The sequence below is a fragment of the Parus major genome, chromosome 2, assembly GCF_001522545.3.
Source record: "Parus major isolate Abel chromosome 2, Parus_major1.1, whole genome shotgun sequence".
Lineage (NCBI taxonomy): Eukaryota > Metazoa > Chordata > Aves > Passeriformes > Paridae > Parus > Parus major.
This window is the reverse complement of record NC_031769.1, coordinates 75,708,386-75,729,871: the sequence shown is the minus strand read 5'-3', so window position 1 is coordinate 75,729,871 and position 21,486 is coordinate 75,708,386. Positions and strand designations below refer to the sequence as shown.

The following is a 21,486-nucleotide window of genomic DNA, read 5'->3' as shown; positions in this document are numbered from 1 at the left end:
GCGTTTTGCCCTCCCTTGGCCAGGCTTTCCCCGGGGCTCTCGCTCGCCCGCCCGTGGCTGAGGGGCTCAGCCGGGCCCAGCCCTGGGGCCGCTGCAGCCGCCGGCACCGCCTGGGGCCGGGCCGGGCAGCCCCGACACGGGCCCGGCGCCAGCGCTTCGATGTGTTAAACCAGCTCATGACCAAAACAAGAAAAAATAAATAAATAAAAAAAAAAAATAATTAAAAAAAGGGAACAAGGCTGGGTTTCCTCTCAAAAAATTACTGCTAAACAATTTAAGTGAGAAACGGCAGCTCCACGCAAAAGATGTTGGTTACATCAATGTTGTCATTCAGTGTAGAGAAGATGTAAAAGTCATGAAACTTGGCTGCTGGTGTGGCAAATTAATGAAAGGATAAGAAGTGAAAAATATATTAAAAATAAAAATTAAAAAAAAAACCCACATAAATAAAGTTTTGTTCAGAGTTCTTCAGTCTGTAATAACTTCAGGGAAAATTAGATCACCTTGACAAAATTATTTTGAACCATTAATTTAAATAATGGTCTCCACATAGAGAGCTGATGTTTTACAATATAGAACTGACAGACTCTATAAAGCTTCCTTACAAAAACAGTTATTACTTTGACAGATTAGATTTAATGTAGCTGTTTTGACATAAAAGAGCCAGTTTCTTTTTGGTGCAATTTCATGTTGACTTAAATGAAGTTAAACAAGGTAAACAAACACTTTATCCTGTGTCTTTGGACTAGGACTGAACTTCAATATGTTCATGCTTTTCTATTTCTTTGGTTGGTCTGTCAAGTCAAAATGCTCCTGTCATTGTTATGCTTCAGGAAACCTCAGCTATAGCTGGACACACTGGAAGAAAGTCAGACTGATCAGGCTGATGAAAGCTGTCTCTTCTCTTGAATCTGATTTTCCCCCAAGTAACCTTTGAATATTTAGAGTTTCCACTTAAAAAAACCTCAAAACTAAAAATGCAAAGGTCCACAGCATTTTATGACTTGTAGAATTCAAGTAGTGTGCCCTCAACTTTTTAATGGGGAGCCAAATAACATTTGTCAAATGAAAGTAGGAGGCAGGAAAGTTGTCTATGCAAACAGAACTCAGGACAAAACAAGTACAAATGCATGCATTTTTATTTGGGAAAGCTTTTGGGGTGGAAAGAATATTGAGTTAGCTTTTTTGTAAAAATTACCATAAGAAAGGAGATGGCTAACATGATATAAGGCCATATAATATTGTGCTATACTGATATCAGGTTTATTCTTCATGTTGTTCTTGCTACTACATTTTCCCTAGGTATAGAGGAAAATTATTTTATATAAATACATTATTTGCAAAACTAGCAACCTCAAAGATAGCATGTTATATTGCATGAGATGTATGTTATTTGAGAAGTTGCTTTTGTTGCTGATGCCACTTGTCTACTTTACAGAGGCATGAAAATGGCTAACAAATCATGTGCGAAATATTTAGACTATGTCACCTACACTTTTCTTTTAATTTTCTCTAATATAAAATAAAACTCCTTTTTATCAAAATAAATTTTGGAACTATTTGCTTTTGCTAGATATACTGAAACGTCTGATACACTTTATTTTATGTATACCTCTAGAATTGAATAAAAGTGTTTTAATTGTTGAAATTCAATTTTTTTTCTTCCTTGGCACTTATTCTAAAACATATATAATGTCCCCTTGCTGTCATTAAATCAGAGATAGGAAATTCTCTTGATATGGTCAGGGAAGATTAGATTCACTGTCTTGTATGAGAACTAACTTATTGCAATGACATGTCACATATTTCTTTGAAAAAACAATTTTGAATGACAAGTCTGTTATGCTGTATTTATGGATTCAAAAATAAAATGATAAATTAAAATAATTACTATCTTGTAAATCCAATAAAACACCTGGGATTACTTTCCTAATCTAACTTTCAGTACATACATTTCAAGACATTAATTGTTACTTTCCTCTCCCCTTTCCTGTATTCACACTCATTTACAACTGTTCTATACTTCCTTGTCTCCTACATCAACATAAATCTGAAACATTTTTGCATTACAGGTAAAGATGTAAGAACTAAGTAAAGTGCCATCCCCCAAATAAGGGAAGAAAAAAGCAGTTGGACACCAACGCAGATCTGCATACCTGAACAGTAATTCCTATTTACTCTTCAGAGGACATCTGAAGTGGATTAAGAGGTATAGGTTTGATATTTCAGAGATACAAAGGGTTCACAGATAAATTATCAGTCTTGTGCATCATATTCCACTGCTATTCAGTCTTAATAGCATGACTCAGCCCCAAATCCACAGCGATTTTTGTTTAATCACTGCTTACTTCCCTCTCCAAAGTAAAAAACACAACAGATGTGTAGTTATGACTTGCTTTCAGTGCAACCGATTTTTATAAATATCCTTTTAAAAGGGAGCAGACCCTCTGGAGACAGAGGTGTGAAAGTTCAATATGAAGGATGTTATGGGCTGAAACACAGTCTGCTTCACTTCTTTCCTAAAATTCTTTATTTGCTACTTTTTTCATGAATTGACACATAAGTCACCTAACCTAGAAACATGCAGAAAATGCAAGAGAAATGTAAACTATATCAGCCATGACAACTGAGAAATGTAAAAGCTTGCAGTACTACAGGCCAAGTTTTTCTAGATTTTTGCAAGAAAATCTTCATTCCTCTGAGCTGGTGTAGCACGTAACTGATTTGTCATCAGGCCATAGCGCATTCACTAACCCTGCCCCTTTCTGCACTCATGGCTGTTACTTCATTAGAATAATTTACATCAGAGACACACAAAAGAAGTCTCATATAACTGAAAGCATTCAAGTTACTTATCTGAAACAAGGATGTTTAATCTTCCTTACTCAAATTTTTACAGATTCTGTATTTCAAATACACTCACACAGACACATATACACACACATTTGCACCTGCAGGTGGATAGTTTATCTGAACTAACATTTCCAGATACCACTGATCATTCAGAAGTTTTCCAGAAACCGTCCACAAATAATTAATAATTTTGGTAAAAGAAGTCACTGTGTTTTTAAACACTTTAAAGACACCTTTTTAAATACAAAACTATTTATTTGGGTTCTTTAATCAGTGAAACATACTCTGAAACACTGAAGACTTACCCCAAGTGCAACAGCAGGGAACCAGCCCAATAATGTGAAAACCACAGACAATACCTACAAAAGGATCATTTTTTATTTCTACAATATGCTCATTTTTCCAGGACCTGTGCCTCACCATGTTCCTAGAAAAACCTTGTGAGTACAGTTAATAGGGATTAATTCTACACAGATTTCAATTCTCCAAATGACATTTTCTTAGGAAAAAAAGGAATAATGGGGAAGGCGGAGTATGCTTGATATTAAAATATAATGATAACTTGTTGTCCTAACACTGTTTTTTTGATGATGGCAGTGAATTAATCCATCCTCTTGACAGTCATTTCACAGTAAGAATGAGAAAGCTTACCATTTTCATTGCAGGACTACCCTATTCTTGTCCTCACTGTGCATTTCCATGACAAAGACTGTGAGCATTATAACACCATTGTACATAATGACTCTGCTTTCTGTGATGTTACTCACAAATTTTGTGTGAAATATGTGAAAGGATAGATCTCAAATGGCAAAACTCTCACCAGTGAAGCAGAGTAGTCTACAGAATTAATAATTGACAGAATTGACAGCATGCTGCCACCCAACAGAAGCCTGGAATAAAAGAGAACTGACTTCCTGTATAATTGAGGGGCTTTGTGTGAAAATTACATGTTAAATTAAAGGCATGCAAAATGAGACCTTGATGAGGTGTGTACAATTAAATGCAACATTAGTAAAAATTCTATTTTTCTAAAATGTCTTGTTTTTTTGTTAAATGACCACTACTGAAATTGTGTTAATTACTAATATTATGACAGACTCAGCCAGGCTTTCCCCCCACTTTTTAAAAATGACAAGTGTATGCCTGAGCTAATATAAATGATCTTTTTTTCAAATCAGGTTATCAGAATCATCAGACCAAGAGGAAAATAGAGTGCAGTTGCTTTTAAGTTCCACAAAGCTTTTGCAAAGATAAGCTTAGTAATGTTGTGAACTACTCAGTGTAGAAAATTATGAGCACCAGAGGGAATTATTTGAGGAAAATGGGAGAAAAACTGGTAAGTACAGAGGGAGAAATATCCTCAAACAAGGCATGCGGTCACATTTTGACCACAAAGAATTGAAAGAAATTCTATTCATTGATCTCTGTAAATGTGGCATTAATAGAGTGGTCAAAGGATGAAAAAAATATATAATATTATCATAAGAAGATAAAATTGAAAGGGACCATGCTCACTGAATCCAGGCTTCTGTTCTGGGATGCAGTCATATATATAAATGATTTCATAAAGACAAGTATGCTGTATTTTGAACCCACTTCAGCTTTGGTTTTCTCTCTTCCTGTTAGTAATCTCTTCCAGAATCTGATTCATTCTTGTTTTCATTCTAAGTTAACTAAATATTAATTCTAAATTAACTCATGGCCACCGAAACCTTCTTTTTTTTTAAGTGAAATTGCAATCAACTTAAATAGCTTTTATTTTTCATTGTGGTTTCTTCTGAGGTGTATTTATAGAATATTATGTGCCCTCTGCTATTATTTGTGGAAATTATTAAACAGTATTTTATTCTCCATTCCTTTCCCTGCATAATGTTTCATTCTTCCTATACAGCTTCACATATAAATCCACTTTTCTTGGCCAAAAATAACCAGAATAGCAAATAGGTTAACATTATTTTCCACAATGGTTTCGGTGCCCTTTATCCCTGTTTCTTATATATCAGCTTTTGCAGCTTAGCATCATATTACCTTCTTTAAGGCATGACATTAGATCTGGCAACAAGATCTTTTTCTTCCTCTGTCAATTACAATAAATCACTAGTGTATAACAGAAATACAGAATTGTTCTGTATCACGAGGTTTACTCTCTATTTCTATATCCAAATTACATTCATAATATCTAGGTCTTTCCAGGCAACGTTTTGATTCTCCTGCATAGCTTTGTATCAACAATATTTTTGAATTTTTTTTCTATTCCAAAATAATTTATGAAAATGTTAATCCATGTAAAGTGGTTTGAAGGCATATATCCTTGTCCCCTTACCCATTTTAAAAGCTTCTATTTCAATGCAAACCATTTAGAAAGGGCCTCTTAGTTTACATTTCCTTTGCATATCTCAATAACTTTTGGCATTCTGAAATCCTTAGTATTTTACTAAGTTTGTCATAACAGAATATTTTTTCAGCCTTTGTGTTAACAGTCCCTTAAATACAGTTGTTCCACTTCCTATTTTTAGTTCAGATGATACTCTTCAAATCTGGAAGCCCTCACTATCAGACATCTGTGATTTCAGAACCTACTGGCTTTCTTGCATATCTTTCTACAGTATAATTTTCAGAATTCCCAATTTCAAGGGAAACTAAAATGAAATAATTATTTTTCCACGCCATTCTTCCCCATTAACCATCTTCCTTTATCCCTCATATTCTATGTATTTCTCTGACTTCATTAAGGAAATTAAGACTCATCTAAGAAAAAAATTCTATCATAATGCAGCAAGACAGTCTCCAGGGAGAGCTAAACTTCCTCAGTCATATATCACAGGTTAAAACTATATAGAGAATTTTGTGTTATTTAATGCAAAGTTAAAACACAAGCTCTACAGACAACATTACAAATGATGAATCAGACTTCAGCTGGCCAGGGTTCAGTTCAATTATATTAGTCTGAATTTTATGTCTGAAGCTCACTCTATAGATCAGAACATAAATGCTGGGCTTGTTCTTACAGACTTCTGAGGAACTCCAACAAGTAACACACCTTGTGCCTCCTCATATGAAAAAATCCACAGAGGGTTTCCTTTTGGAGGAGATCTTTTCCATCCTACACTCAGAGTGGAATGAATACCCTATGGAGCTTAGATTGTATTTGTAATACTCCCTGAAGCAGAACTGAATATAATTCTGAAATAGTCTGGAAAAGCCATTAGCAGTGACCCCATGCATTCAGGGTTCTGGAAATTGATGTAACAGGATCAACTGCAGTCACTGTGTTTAGCTGAGCTCAGAAGGAAAAGTATTTTATCATATTTTAGAATCTTCATCCTATATACTTTTATTTATCTTTTTGATAATAAACATAGTATACACAGGCAATTGCCAAGTTCACTGTAAATATATGCACCAATCCAAGAGGTGTCTTTCTTTAAAATTGGAAGTGCCATCTAAGGAGCTAAATTATTTGCCTCTTACCAGTGCCACATTTCAGGGGATGGAAAAAAAAACAAAAAACAAAGCCAAAAGAAAACAACCACCTTACCTTTCCTACATACTGAGGATCTGGTCCCATGTGTTCTTCTAAAACAAAGAACTGATTCCACACCCATCCACGCTTTGGACGATGATGCACTTCTGTTTCGCCTTCTATGTGTTTGGTTTGATTTCTGGTCACCTTGATGGAGCCATGGTGAGCAGCTCCATAACACCTCTGCACAAAACAGAGACAAACTAGGACTGGGCAGATACAAGATGTACTTGTAATTCTCATTGTAGGATAAGATTTCTGTTCAAAGTTTTCTTTCTCTTGTCCTTTTCAGCCGTAATCCTTCAATAAGTTCCCGAGAGAGAAGGTGAAGTCTGCTTCAAAAATACAGTCCAAATTGGGTTTTTCTGCTTGTTCATGGTTTAGCTGCCCATTTGGGAAAGCTCAAATTATATTTACATTATGAAAAGCTGACTGGAAAAATTGGTATTTCTTCTGAGGTCTTCACAATTGAGTTCCACAGCCGACCATTTTCTATCTAATATGAAAAGGAAAGAAAGACACTTACTCATCACTAAAACCAGCAATTTTCAGGTTTCTGACCTTAGATTACACTCAAAGTTGTATTCAAAATTTCTTTTCAATCCCTCCCGTGAAAGCACTTCCTGATTGTTTATGTTAAAATAGTGTAAGACAGCATGGTTCCGACAAGCTGTGAAAACACTCACATCATTAAAACCTGGATGAATTAGAACAGCTCCTTTGGCTTTTACCTATAAATCATTGACCTGGTCTGGCAGTAGAATAAAATCAGTGCTACAGTGTCATTAAATAGTGATCGCTAAATCATTTCACATGAGTTTTTGATATTCTATACACCCCACAGATATCCAGCTTGATGAAAAATACCTAGTCTATAATGGGTTTTGTGAGAATGCCACCAAAATGGGCTTTGAAAATTCTGAGTCAATACTAGAGCATACTGACAGGAACCTTCAGTCAAAATGTTCATTTTTACACCCCATGCTTTATATAAATTCCAACCAATATCATCTAGGACATCATAAAATTATGTCATACTGACAAGAAGTTCATGTTGTTTTGATATCAGTATTTCCAGTATATTGACAATATTTTCTCAACCTCAAAAAGGAAAATGTAACTTCTATTCTACAATAGTGAATTGTGAATATATGTGGAAGTTGATGTAGCTCTTAAAATATTTCTACAACCTTAGAGAAACAATTACATTAAGGTAACCATTTGTTCAGTTATCTGATGATGTCAAAGATTATATCCATATCACTAAGTCCATCAGGAGCCTAAAAACATGCAACTGAAACTACAGAAATTGGAATCTTCTAATACTGGTTTTCATTGAGTATCATAAAGCTACATAAACAGAAACATAAGCTACATAAACAGAAACAAAATAAACTAATTTTGTTTCTAGGTTTTGTAGGAACCAACAGAATAAATTCAAAATCCCTGCAGAATAATCAAACAAGAATTTAGAAATCAGACAGAAAATACTGCAGTGGAAGAAAAATTATTAGGTGTCTTTTGGCTACAATTTCTTTTAACTTATGTTTGTCTCAAGTCCATAATAGTAATGGAAACCCAAACCTCTTAGCCGAGAACAATTCCTCATCAGAACAATGGAAGAATACTTCAACTCTACTGCACATTAGAAATAGACAGAAAGGATGTATTTTCCATTGCTACTACTCAGTTCAGGACAGTGGGTTTTGCTGAAGAAAAGAAAGAACTCAGTCTCTTGTGGTTACGCAGAAGCTCAAAAAGAAACTCTGAATAGCATTTTCAACTGAAGAAATAAATTTTTAGACATTTAGCATTATCTGACTTTTTATTTACATAGCACTGTAATCTCCCCTCAATCCCTATGAAGTCCAAGACACCATTCCCTTAAAATCCTGGGATTGCATCTCAGAAAAGATTTATACAACATGAAGAATTATTATCTCTTATAAATTCAAATGTGATTTAATAGGATTTTTTTTTACAGTTAAATGTTGTATAATGTCTAAGTTAGATCAGAGACACAATCCAGCCCTTCTGGGTCTCACATTTATTTCCATTATGCTTCTTTCTTAGTTTTCTCCCCTTCCTGCATTCTTTGCTGATTCTTGTTAGAAATAATTTTTTTACCTTGAGGCATGCAGTTTCATTGTATAGATTTCTATATATACAGATAAGCTATTTAAATAGATTAGTCATCGTTATACTTCAGATGTATATTAAAATTAAGAAGTATCTCACAAAATATTAATGCTTTATTTTTATCCATTCAAGGATTATTTTTCTTCCTTTTGTTTCTATCCTGAGAAATGCCTGGGAGCCATTCATAAGACCACAAGGAGCAGGTAATAACTTAAAAATGGTATGTAAAGTGCATTGAGATTTTTCAGAATAGCACATTTAAAATGTATTTTAGATTATTGCTACTGGACTTTCTTTAATAAAAACTGTGGGGATAGCTTTGATGGAAATTTCTTGCCTCATAAAAATGTGTATATGAGTGCAAAAGCTACCAAAAAAATTCAAGATTTATTAAACCAAAATTTGCATCTGTTCCCTCTCAGAAGTCATCCATAGGGGAAAAAAAAACCTAAAACAAGCCAAAACAACCAAGAGGGAGCCTGCAAACTGTTACACCACAGTCACATATGAGACAGGAAAAATATTAATATTATATTATATGTAGAATTAGATATAGATGATATAGATAGAGACAGAGATAGAAATAGATTAGACATAGATATAGGTGTGTATAGGTGAATAAAATATAAATAATATACATTTATATTATAATATTGAATATTATATTCAAATATATTGGAACAAATAAGATGGAAAATCAGATGAAGGGCTTTTTCATCTTGAAAATGATCTGTTCATCTTAGCATTAACATTATTCTGAACAAGTATACTTAGTAGTAATAGTAATAATAATAATAATAATAAAAATAGCAATAGTAGTAACAGTAATGACAATAACAACAACAGCAACAGGAAAAAAACCAACATTACAATGATATCTACTTCCTGTTATAATCATACTGAGAAGTTCATGCCTTCAACAGTTTCGGAATTGTACACAAAGCCTAAAGAATAATTTCCACTAAGACAAATTCAGCTATTAAAAGATGAGGGGTTTTAAGTGAAGATTTTTTGAAGTGTAATACCTGGTAAACATCTTTAAAGCTAAAGCTTAATTAATGCTCAGTACAAAGGTTCATATTCAGCAGTTTCCTTCTAAAGGTCTAGATTAAGCACCCACCGTGAAAGAAACCTCAATTCTACCTTGAATACAGCAGAGTGTGTCTACAGGGGAAAGTTCAGATGGAAACAGCTCACACAGTTAACACAGAAGACACAGGAAAAGAAAGAGTAGAAAAGCAAACTGTGAACAGAGAAGAACAAAAAAAAAAAAAAGAAATGAACTTTCTGAAATCCTTTGAATTGAAGCTAACATGCTGAGATGATGCCTGTTCATTGCTCTTGTCTGCAGCTTGAGAGTAAGTGTCCTGATTTATGGCTTTTGTTATAAAGATGCAAGCAACTGCAGAATAGGTTTGTGTAATAGCCATCTCCTGGGAGCCCTTATGAAAATGAGTTGTGTTGCTCAAGAGACTGTCAGAGTGAGTTAAAATTAAATTAAATAATTAAATAAGATTAGGTGGGAATGTTCCACCAGCATTGCTGGAAATCATTACAGCAGAGTAGTTACTGCTTAGTGTAAGACAATACAATGAATACAGGAAACTAATAGAATAGTGATGCAAAATGTGTTGTGTTTCACCACCACGAGGAGATGCATCCTTTCTAATAGATATTTGCCATGAATCTCAGTGTCCCCTATCTTCCATCAAACTGACCCACATTTGAATTATTCTGAATTATCAAGTTTTGCAAATGCACATTTAGCACAGATCAGTTTCTCCTTTATACATCCCTTTTCATTTCCATGGCTACAGAGTGACAATTAGCTATAGAGCTTGTCATAAATTACACTGCTCATATACTTTCTGACTTCTCTCTTTGCATTCTGCCCTGGAAATCTCCTATAACAAAAAAAACCCAACCAAACAAAAAAATTGATTATCAAAACCTGAAAAAATTTCAAATCACCAGAAAAATCTTACTTCCTGCATTGCTTGTGTTTATTGCCAATATTATATCCTTCAGCACTGCAGAAACAATGGTGTACTGACCTGGAGATCAAAGGCAAAATAATGCACTAGTGTCAGAAAGGAAAATTTAATGTGACTTTTTGTTATATCCTTTGAATAGGAGTTTGATAGATTGCCAAGAGAATATACAGTATTCTTGAAGACCTCAGATAACTGGCAGAAAGAAAGTGACATTTCTAGGTAGATGAAGGAAAGTTTTCATCTATAGTTGATCTCCATTCTGTATTCCCAAGGCTGGTAGAGCTGAGCTATGGGAAGTTATGTGATAAATTGAAGCACCAGGTTCTTCTCAGCCTAGGTAATAGAGGCACAATATAAAATTGCCTGTCTTCTGCACATGCTAGTCAGTCTGACAGAAGTAGTGACAAAACTGTTTTGGAATGCATTTAAAACTGTATTACATGTTGTCTTGCTTCTTTGTTATTTTTAATTGTTGCTATGTGTGTGAGACTGGAAACTAAGAAAACTCTAATTAAGAAAAAGCTCTTGAAATAATTTAATAGAGATTCCAACAACCAAAATTGTTTTGACTAGTTCTATATTGACAGACCTTCTAGAAATGGGAAACTGGACTCTTTTTTATACTTCAATAGCATAAGAAAATTTCCATTCATTGGTAAGATAATTGAATGATATCAAACTCCTAAACTATTGCTATATTTATTTGTAGGTATGTTACTATTCTGAAACATGGTCCTTGTCACTCTGGAACTTGTTCAGTTTCCTAAAAAAATGGAGAGAAAAGAACATTGAATGCCCCTCTCCTCACCTCTTTAAGCCAGCAATTTTAGCTGATGGCTGTAAAGTATCAAGGGGTGTTATTTCTTGTACCACTCTCACATTTACACACAACATTTTGGTAAAGAGCATATGTACTCACAAAACCCCAAAAAGTGTCTATATTAATCTAGTACCATCTATTACTTTACCTATGAAATTATTCTACATAAACTGCCCTTTACAAAATAGAAACAACAGCAAGAAAAGAAAAAAAAGGCACCTTTATATAATAAAATAAAATAAAGATTTTTCTTTCATATATGGTAACAGAAATTCACTTGTGGGAAGAAAAGGGTGAATAGGGGAACAAAAAAACCCACAAACAATCAGACATTATTAAAAAATTAGTATCATGAGAAAAACTAGAAGAAGCTACAAAAGAGATACTGAGAAATCAGTGGAGAACAAAGCAAGATGGAGAAGCAGATTGCAAAGTTCAAGGGGAAACAGCTGAAGCTGTTAGAGAAGATGTAAAAAATCCAGCAGTACAATGTTTATGAAATTATATATTTAAAAATATATTTATGATATATATAAAAATATCTTTAATACACTACAAGAGAAAGACAGTTGAATAAAGAAAATAGGAATTGGGAACAAAAATCATGGAACAAAATTCCTCAAGGAATATAGATTTCTGGTAACTGGTATGCTGAAAATGGCAAGGGAAGTACAAAGCTGGTATATTTTTCCCTATAATTTTTACAGTCCATTATCCAAAAAGCTCTTCTAACTTCCACGTTTTCACATATAATTCACAGATCAAGCCAACTGCTAACACATTTGATATCAAAAAAAATCAAGAAATATTTACCATATGAAGAAATAAAATAGTATAAGGACAACTGTAGAGGCCTAATGATTACAGGTTGTTATGCAGTATGTGCAAAAGGCTGGGATATTCTTAGATTCTATTTACAATCAGAGAAACAGATTATACAAAATTAATTACTTAGATGAGTACATCACTCTTGCTGACACTACCCAAATGAAAATGAAAAGAAATGCCCTCCTTTTTTGTTTTTTTCTCCCCCTTTATCTCCTATTTGCCCACAAGGAAAGGAACAGTATGCCAAATGCTCAAGAAGAAACAAAAAACAGCAGCCACATCCCGGAATGCTATTAAAGAAACGCAAATCACATATTTTTTTGAATTTTAAAACAGCAAAAACAAAACAACACAGAATTTTTCACATGGGTAAGGAAGCTAGCTGCTCCTCTGAAAAGGAGCTTACATAACAGAAAGACAATTTGGCATTACAGATATGGATTTTATATGTCCCAATGTTGTAATTAAATACCAAATAATAGTCACTGCAAAGGTAAAAATAAGTTTCTCTCCCCACTGGATTTTTCAAAGGTAACAGCAGCATTTAGCTGCAGACGTAGCATTAAGTCGTTTCAACTTATTTCAGATAGCAAAGTGTGATGGATTTTTCAACACCATCCTGACTGACATACATACATCAAATAATCCATACATATGATTCCTCCTATTGGCTTGGAGCTCCACAGAGACAATGCCAGCAGCTTCCATTAATTCCACAGGTTGCAGCACCTAGGATTTCTTCCAAAAGTGTTCACAATCCAGGCTATTTTTTAAAGTCTAAAACTTTCTCTTTTTCTCTTTCCAATTTTTCTTCATTTGAGGCAGAAACTATTTCCAAATATTCCTTTTACCTTCAATTATATATTTCATAAGGTTTATTGATATATTTTTCTAAATTAATACTTCTTGTTTTACTGACTCAGCTCCAGTAGCTTTATAGAAACAGAAACTGATATGTTACTATTCTGTAAAGATCGCAGAAAATAAAGCTTATCCATCTTTTTGGGTTAACAACTGCTGAATAAGTAATGGGATTTAATTACTTCAATAGCTTTCAGAGGTCTAATTGAAAGTTAGTGGGTTTGTTCATATTTGCATTATATGTTTGGTTTTAGACATTTTATACCTAAACCTTTAACCCAGCACAAGCATGGTCTTTCCTTTATTTCTAGCACATAAGGTTAATCAGATCTTTTAATTTTTAAGAATATTAAAAATTAAAATAGTATCTTGAGACTGAAAAATTAGTAAGATAAAACCAGAGATTACTTTCCATTCAGCATTAACACCCTGAGTTTTCTAGGGTTTTAGTTTTTTGGTTTGTTTTTTTTTTAAGTTCTATTTTGTCAGGATGAAATAGAAAATTTCAAAACTTTCCTTTAAAATCCTAGCTGCAGCCCTAGCAATCAACCAGCATTGTTTGATTCAAGTCCTAGATAAAAGTTAATTTTCTTTTTCTTTTATTTTTGTCTCTAGTATAAGAAATAATTACACTATTCTGAGACTAGCCTGGCTGATAACTTAGTAAGCATTAAAAAATTAACCTGTTTGGCTGGAACAGGTTGTATCTGTTAAAGCTGGGGCCACAAAAGAAAATAGACAGCATATGAATAAGAGCTCTTGTAACCTCATTGCTGTCTACAAATTCATCACGAGGGGAAGCAGAGGGGCAGACAGTGATCTCTTCTCTCTGCTGACCAGTGACCCATGGAAATGTCATGTACTTGTGTCAAGGAAGGTTTAGGCTGGATGTTAGGAAAAGGATCTTCACCTAAGCGGTGGTTAGGCACTGGAACAGCCTCCCCAGAGAAGTGGTTGCAGCACCAAGCCTGTCAGAGTTCCAAAAATATTTTGACAATGCTCTCAGGCATATGGTGTGACACTTGGGGATGTCCTGTGCAGGGCCAGGAGTTGGAGTTTGATGATCCTTGTGGGTCCCTTCAAACTCAAGATCCTCCATGATTCTTTATTATTAATTATTAATAGAAGATGTGTCACATTCCTTACAGAAGGAGGCATAAGCTCTAGTTCTAATTTTGTATGAAGAGAGTTGAAAGGACAGCCTAGCTGCACCTGCAATTAAAAAAGCATAGAAATGCTGAACCAGTGCAAGCAGTTCTGGCCAAACACCTTCCTGCCTGGGTTAAAGGAGATTAGTCATGCATTTTATCTAGATGAGCTTCACTGGGAAAAACCCCACTGCAAACCTACCTAACTGTACCTTGAGGATGAGCAAAGTGTGAAAAGCTGAAAGAGGCTTAGAAGATAAATAGTCACCAAAATAAAACATTCAAAAGGTTTTAATGTTGCTTATGGCAAAAGAAACTCCTGAATATTTACTGGGCTACCATCTGATTTATCATTCCTTTTTTTTTGGAAAATAAAATAGACTGTCAAGACTGTTGTGTACCAAGGCCTTAAAATAGCATATTTAATAGGATATAATGAATTTGTAATATACTAATTACAAGGAATTTGTAAAAATCAATGTGAGCCCATGATCAGGGTACATTCTTCTAGTACTGTGCACAGCTTATCACTAAACACAACCTTTAAATGGGTTTCTTAATGGATAGCATTAACAGATGCACCACTCACAAAAAATTAAAACCAGCCACATTACACTAGGTGAGTAATCCAGCACCTTATATGACCAAGGAGATTCATACTAAATGGTCTAAATAAAAGATTCTAGGCACACTGACACGTGCCTAGAATCACATCACTGATATTATGCAAAAATAAAACAAACAAACAAATAAACAAACAAAGAACCCCAAAACTCCCACACAGAACCCTCTAACTATTTTTTAAAAAAATATTATTCACAGAAGAATGGTTTTGTTTTAATCAACAACAGCAATAAATCTTAAAAACAAATTTGCGGTAGGGGAGGGGGTTCTAGTCTTTTTTTATATACAGAAATATTCAATTTTTATGTACAAACCATCAATGGTCTCTAACAAAACCCTATCAGCCCTTGAAATTCCCATTATAAGAGGGATTATCATTGACAGACTACAAACAGATGAGTTACTAAAAATCCTGCAAGAAACATATCAGAAACACTATGGAATCAAAGTTTTATTGTGATAGCAGGATTTTTAAAAGTTTATCTAATTGATGCTTTGGTTAGATGATGTGCAAGATAAGCTGTGCTCTGCTATGCTGTCTTTTACACTAAATGTCAGTGGTTAACTGTAGAAATTAGACTCCTCGATTTTTGAAAAAAACATTGAAGGTTGTTATTCTTATATTCATAAATAGGTACATGAAATTATTAAACACTACAAACCAATGGATTTGGTACCCTGTTGACCAAAGACACTTTATGAAAGAGAGTTGAATGAGTTATGAAACAGATTTTTCTTGAACAGAAAAGGGATCTGACAAGTTTGCAAACAAGACTGAAAAAGTTCTTAATCTGCAAACAGCATTGCATGTACCCAGGCAATTAATGCTACAATGGACAGATAATCTAAACATGACATTAAAACAAGACTAAGGGATTCAATGCCATCCTCAGTTGGCATACAAAACTATCTTGCCTACGATAAGCAGGGATATAGAAACAAGGATAAGAGAAATGAAATGACATAACCAACAACCTAAGAAATATTTTTACAACTATACCCATATGATTTGCACAGAGAGTGACTGTCAGAAGCACAACACAGTAACAACACAATTAGTCAAATAAAATCCAACTACTGTTTCTGTAAATATAATTGCACACACAGTCATGCTAGCCATTACCTGCTGTGAAAGGAACAACAGTGAAACACAGAGATGATTCATTAATCTGACTCACGTCTCTCTCTTTTCCTCAACCAGAGAGCAATACATCTACATTTGTATCTGGGATCCATGTAGCTAGTCAAGGGTAATACAGGTATTCAAGGCAGTGCAAAGGTCCTATTATATTCCCAAAGCAGCAAAGGCTTTCTTCTGTGCTATTTCTCTTCCCAAGGAACTTGATACCTGAATAAAGATCTCACTGATTTCTTGAGTCATTCCTCCCATATATTAAGGTCAGGTCACCCAATCAGGGAACAAAGCAAATACATGAGACACTGATGAGCAATTACTTAGTTTAAATAGAAAGAACTTGCAATAGCCCACTTGTGTATAATCAACATGTACTGTTTGTCCTAAGAAATTGTTTCTCAAAAACGAATAGCAAGAGCTCTTCTGGGCAGTATGGTAGCATCCCATCGACTAGCAAAAATTAAAGAAATGAAAGTGAGATCTAATGCAGATGTTTGAGGCTTCAGAAGCAGGTAAAGACATTTACCTCTTATTCTTTGCTAGAAGTTCAGCACTGCACTTTAAACTCCTTAAAATCATATACACTATTAGTATTGTTACAGAAATCTTAATAATACATAATACACAGTGGTTTTTGTTTTTTTTTGGGTCTCTAGGCTGCACACAACAGCTGAGAAATTTGTTGCCTGGGTTAGGCTAACTGAAGAGGTGTTCAGAAAACACCAAATATGGCAAAACAAGAGGCAGAAGAGAAGTTAGAGACAGAGCCATGAAGAATGGCTTGATTTCGCAGAGACCTGTGAGAGAAGCAGCTGAATTCCACAGATCATTCCAGAAGCAAATAGGGGCTTTTTTGGAGAGTCAAGTCTTGCAAAGTCCACACCACCCAGATGACCATTTGAGTACTACTTTTTAAAGCTGAGACTACCTAGGTAATACTACCAGAGATACCGAGCATGGGTGTACTTGCAGAAAAAAACTAAGACAAATAAGGAAAAGGTAATTACGGGCAATGATTATCACATCACACTTTAACTCAGATGTCCTTAAGTCTATGATTCCTCCTGTGACATTTCTTCGGCCAAACATTCTAGAATCACTGTTAATCACACAACCTTGCTACTCTGATGTCTCCATGTAGATATGTATACTGTATGTGTGTACTCACATGAACAAAATTTCTACAAGCTCCCATCTTTCAGTACTTGCACTGGTCTGTTTAAATTTATAACTAAATCTTCCCTGATTAATTAATTTTTTCCCCAGTTTTCCATTTCCAGTACTCAAAATTATGGACAGAAAGAAAAAAAAAAAGATAAAAAAAAACAAAACAAAAACAAAACAAAAAAAAACTCTACAAGCAAAAAACCCCAATCATTAAAAACTCTTTATAGGCACTATCAATAAATTTCTGTTCAAAAACTGAACTCAAATCTCTTTAATCCTAGTAATCTGAATATGAGGAAGAACTTCCTTACTGTGAGGGTGACCAAGCACTGGAATGGACTGCTGTGGAGTCTGTGTATTCTCCCTCCCTGGAGACATTTCAGAACCATCTGGACACAGTCCTGTGCAATGTGCTCTAGGATGATCCTGCTTGAACTGGGAGGCTGGACCAGATGACTCACTGTGGTTCCTTCCAACCAGTCCCAGTTTGTGGTTCTGTCATCTTGCATTTCTTCTATCAAAAAATTCTCTTGTATGCATTCTGATTTGCATTGTATATGTATATGCATTTTTTTTCTTTCTTTAAGCGGGGGGGAATCCATAAACAGGAAGAGTGAAATTTTTTTCTGTCTTAAGAAACTGCATTACACAACACAGTATTTGCAAAACAGGTGAAATATAATGATAAAAATAACAATATACTTGTTAAATAACAATATTCAGTTTTCAGTGTAAGTCAATATTGACATGAGGAAGATGGTGACATTTTCTTGTGTTTTCTAACATCTATGTATATTATCACCACTTATATTCTCAGGCTGGCAAAGGACACCAAAACAACAACATAAAAAATTAACTCTTTTAATTTTGATTCATATAACAGTATCCTTGAACACATAATATATAATTATATTAATTAATGTTGGTATATTAAAGTAATTTTTAAGAAATTTGTTTTGCGCTAATACTAAAACAGACAAAGTAATGTTCATTCTCATGCATCTTTTAAGAGTAGAAAGACTTATTTCCATGTTTTTATTTCATGTTGTTCTTTACTGTTTTCCTAAGCTTCTTTTCTGAGGCAGAGCGCCTGTTCTTCATTCCAGCCAAAGTAGGCTTTTAGAACTCTTATGTTACTCCTCTATTTGTTGGTTTGTTGTTTTTTTTCCTAGATATAAGTCACCTCAGTTCTTCCTTGAAAAGTTCTCTGTTATTCTAGAATAATGATTTTTAAACCGAAGTCAGACCATACTAATGGTTTTAAGATTAATTCGAGTTTCATACAGTGGACAATTTTCAAAGACTAGTTTGTTTTAAGATTTAAACAGCAAACTGTGTTAAATATACTAATCCCACTGAATTTCCACAGACTTATATATGCAACTTTAGCTTTTATTCTTGTCCTGAAAGCTTCACAGAAACATATAAACAGGTAGACAAACAGAGATTTAATGTTCAAGCCATAACACCAGCAAATCCTCAGAAACAGAAGGGGAAGGAGAATCTAGGTTAATCAGTAGGATCATGTCTTAGGTTCTGATTGAGCAAACAAAAAAAGACTTACTTAACTTTAGGCCTATTAAAGAAAATCTCATTCACATTAATTGGCTTGTCTGACTAAAACTTAGCTTAAAACGGAACATTTTAAATATCATATAATTATTGTTTTAATGGTGCAAGAGGAAAAGCTTCCATACACAGATAATATTATAGTTATAAATTCACCAGGAAAATTAAGAATTTTAAAATAAGAATGCAGAATTCAAGTCTTCCATTTCTCTTCCATTAATAGTCTAATGACAAGTGAAACCTTGTAAGATCATTTTGATATTGTTCATAAATAAAAGGCATGGTATGTTATATGAGACTTTCTACTGTGGGTTGAAGATTTTCAAGAAATCATTCACTGTGTGCTTAATAGGAAAAAAACCCGAGGATTCTTTGCATCCAGAGAGAGCCTTGAACTGTAACTTACATGTTTTCTGGAGTTAGCTTTGTTTCTGCAAGTGAGCAGGATGAGGGTTTAGTGATGTTGAGCATCACTATAAGAGTATCAGAAAAAGAACTGAAGGACTAGCAAAATTACACTCTCACTTTAAGATGAAAAGAATTTCACAGCAAGGATCCATATCTGAGCAAGGCCTGATAGCTCATTCTCATTTTGGGCCTTATTTGACAGTTCTTACACTGTGTTTAGAGTATTCTATTCAAGCAAGTCATGAAAATGGTAGACTAAGATACGTAAAAGAAAACTATCTTTGAACAAGTTGTAAGACTACTTATGAAAGTAGACATTCAACAGAGTTACTAGACAGAATAATTTAAGGAGTGATACAACAATGAAAAATAAATTTTAAAGTGCAACAGCTTCTGAGGTTTTGATTTTGTTTTTTGTGGGGTTTTTTTAATGAGGCTTGGAATATATACTATGAAAACAATCAAGAAAAATAATAACTAAAATTGTGTACTTATAATCTCATCTGTAACCTGCTACTTTTGATTAAAGTACATAAGTATTTCACTGATAAAATACATGAATTTTCACATATTCTAACATAGAACTACTATTACTAGATATGGATTAGACTGTGAGACTACTATCAAAATCTCATCAGCCTTTGAGAATAAAAATCATGCAGTTATCAACAAGCAACAATATTCATAAGAGAACAGATCATTATCAAAAAAAATCCCAAAACCAAAAAACAAAACCAAATCACCCAAAAAACAACACAAAACAAACAAAAAAACCCCACAAACAAACAAAAAACTACCCACAGTGATTAGAAAAGCTTAAAAAGCTAATAAAAGTTCATAATCCTGATCTGATGCAGATTTAATAGCATTAAAGAAGCTTTAGACCTCTTTCTTCTTCATAGAGAAATTGTTTGCACAGGAGGCTAAGGCCACTTACCATATAGGAGACTAAGGGGCCCGGTCTTTAACCCCACCTGATCTTTAACCCCAGGTGATGGCTGATGGAATAAGAGCTTTTACTGCAATTATGTTCCATCCCAAACCTCATCCTATATTGGAGAAACAGCAGTGAAATATTTTGTTTGTTTGTTTTCTGAGGTGACATTGCTTTTCAAGGAGCAGAATAAAGCTGCATTTTTTCTCATAGTTATGAAATCACCTCCTACACATCATCATCATCATGCAGATTGCTTTAAAACTTGAATATAAGTTTTGTTTCTAAAACTCTGAATTGTGAGGTGCTGACATTATTGGGGTTATACACATCTGGAGACTGAACAGGGTCTGTAAAAGATACCTGCATCAGATTTAAGCAACACTGACAGGTGTTAAACACTTGTGCCTGCCCCTTGCATGAAAATGAAGGGCTCTAATATGATTATTGCAATAATCTAGATTTATGCATGAAAAGGAAAAGAGACACATGAAAAGATGCACATGTAGAACAAAATATCCAGTAAAGAATGTCACATTCAATGCTTAATCCAAAGGTAATGTAAATAAATAATACTGAACAATTATCACAATTCTGAATTGACACTGATGTCTTATTAGAGTAATATTTTGCAGTTACTCCCCTAAATAACAGAAAACAAAAAAAGTAATCTGTTTTACTATTCCAAAGAGTTAAATATTCTGTTTTTGTTATCTAGAGAACCTATTTGTATAAGTTTTGAAATTTATAAATTAGTAAGTTCTAAATTTTATAGACTGCATTAGCTTTTGTAACGATTTACCTAACACTTTTCTACCATGTCTCATGAAAACATATATTCTTCACCTCAGTTAGTTATATAAAGAGAGAGAAAATAGCAAAAAGGAGTTCAATATTATAATGCAGTACAAACATCACTCTTGGAAAACACTGGGGAAAGGACTGAAATTCATTAAACTGCAGTCTTATCTTCTACAAATGTTTTCATAATCAATTATGTTGACCAGTTTGGGCTCCAAATTTTAAATGAATAAAAAATATGTTGTGTGATTATTTAATTAGATTTTATATTTATATTTTCTTTAGAAACATACTAAACCCAGTTGAATTACATAAAGTATATATAATAAAAAAGAAAATGGGCAAAAAATAAAATGATGAGGGAAAATGTAGTCAGGAACTCAAAATGCTTCCAACATAACTTCTTGATGCCTACATTTCCAGTTATCCTGTCTGTAAATGGGAAATACATATCAGAGCAATTCTTTTTGTGAACAGCATATCTCCAGCTCTGACAGGAAAGGACTGAGCTTGGGCTCCCCAGCATGACCAGGCATTTGGGTTAAAGGCCAGTGCTGCCTGCACTGTGCTCAGACACCACGTGTAAACTCATACATGTGTAACCCAATTTTCTAAAAACCCATCCCAGTATATTTGCACTATACCAGGGATATTGTCAATCAGGGACGTCTCCCTCTGTAAA

The 21,486-nt window shown here is 34.1% G+C and overlaps 1 protein-coding gene across 8 annotated transcripts in view; it reads right to left on the bottom strand.

Moving 5' to 3' along the window:
* The window catches only part of CDH18 (cadherin 18), a 1,344,136-nt gene that overhangs the window by 157,937 nt on the left and 1,164,713 nt on the right, over positions 1–21,486 (bottom strand). For all 8 annotated transcript variants that reach the window (XM_015653084.2, XM_015652999.3, XM_015653058.3 and 5 more), the window contains one exon: positions 6,392–6,872. In XM_015653084.2, the coding sequence (XP_015508570.1) occupies positions 6,392–6,619 (228 nt within the window). In that variant the 5' untranslated portion in view covers positions 6,620–6,872. The remainder of the gene's footprint in view (positions 1–6,391; positions 6,873–21,486) is intronic.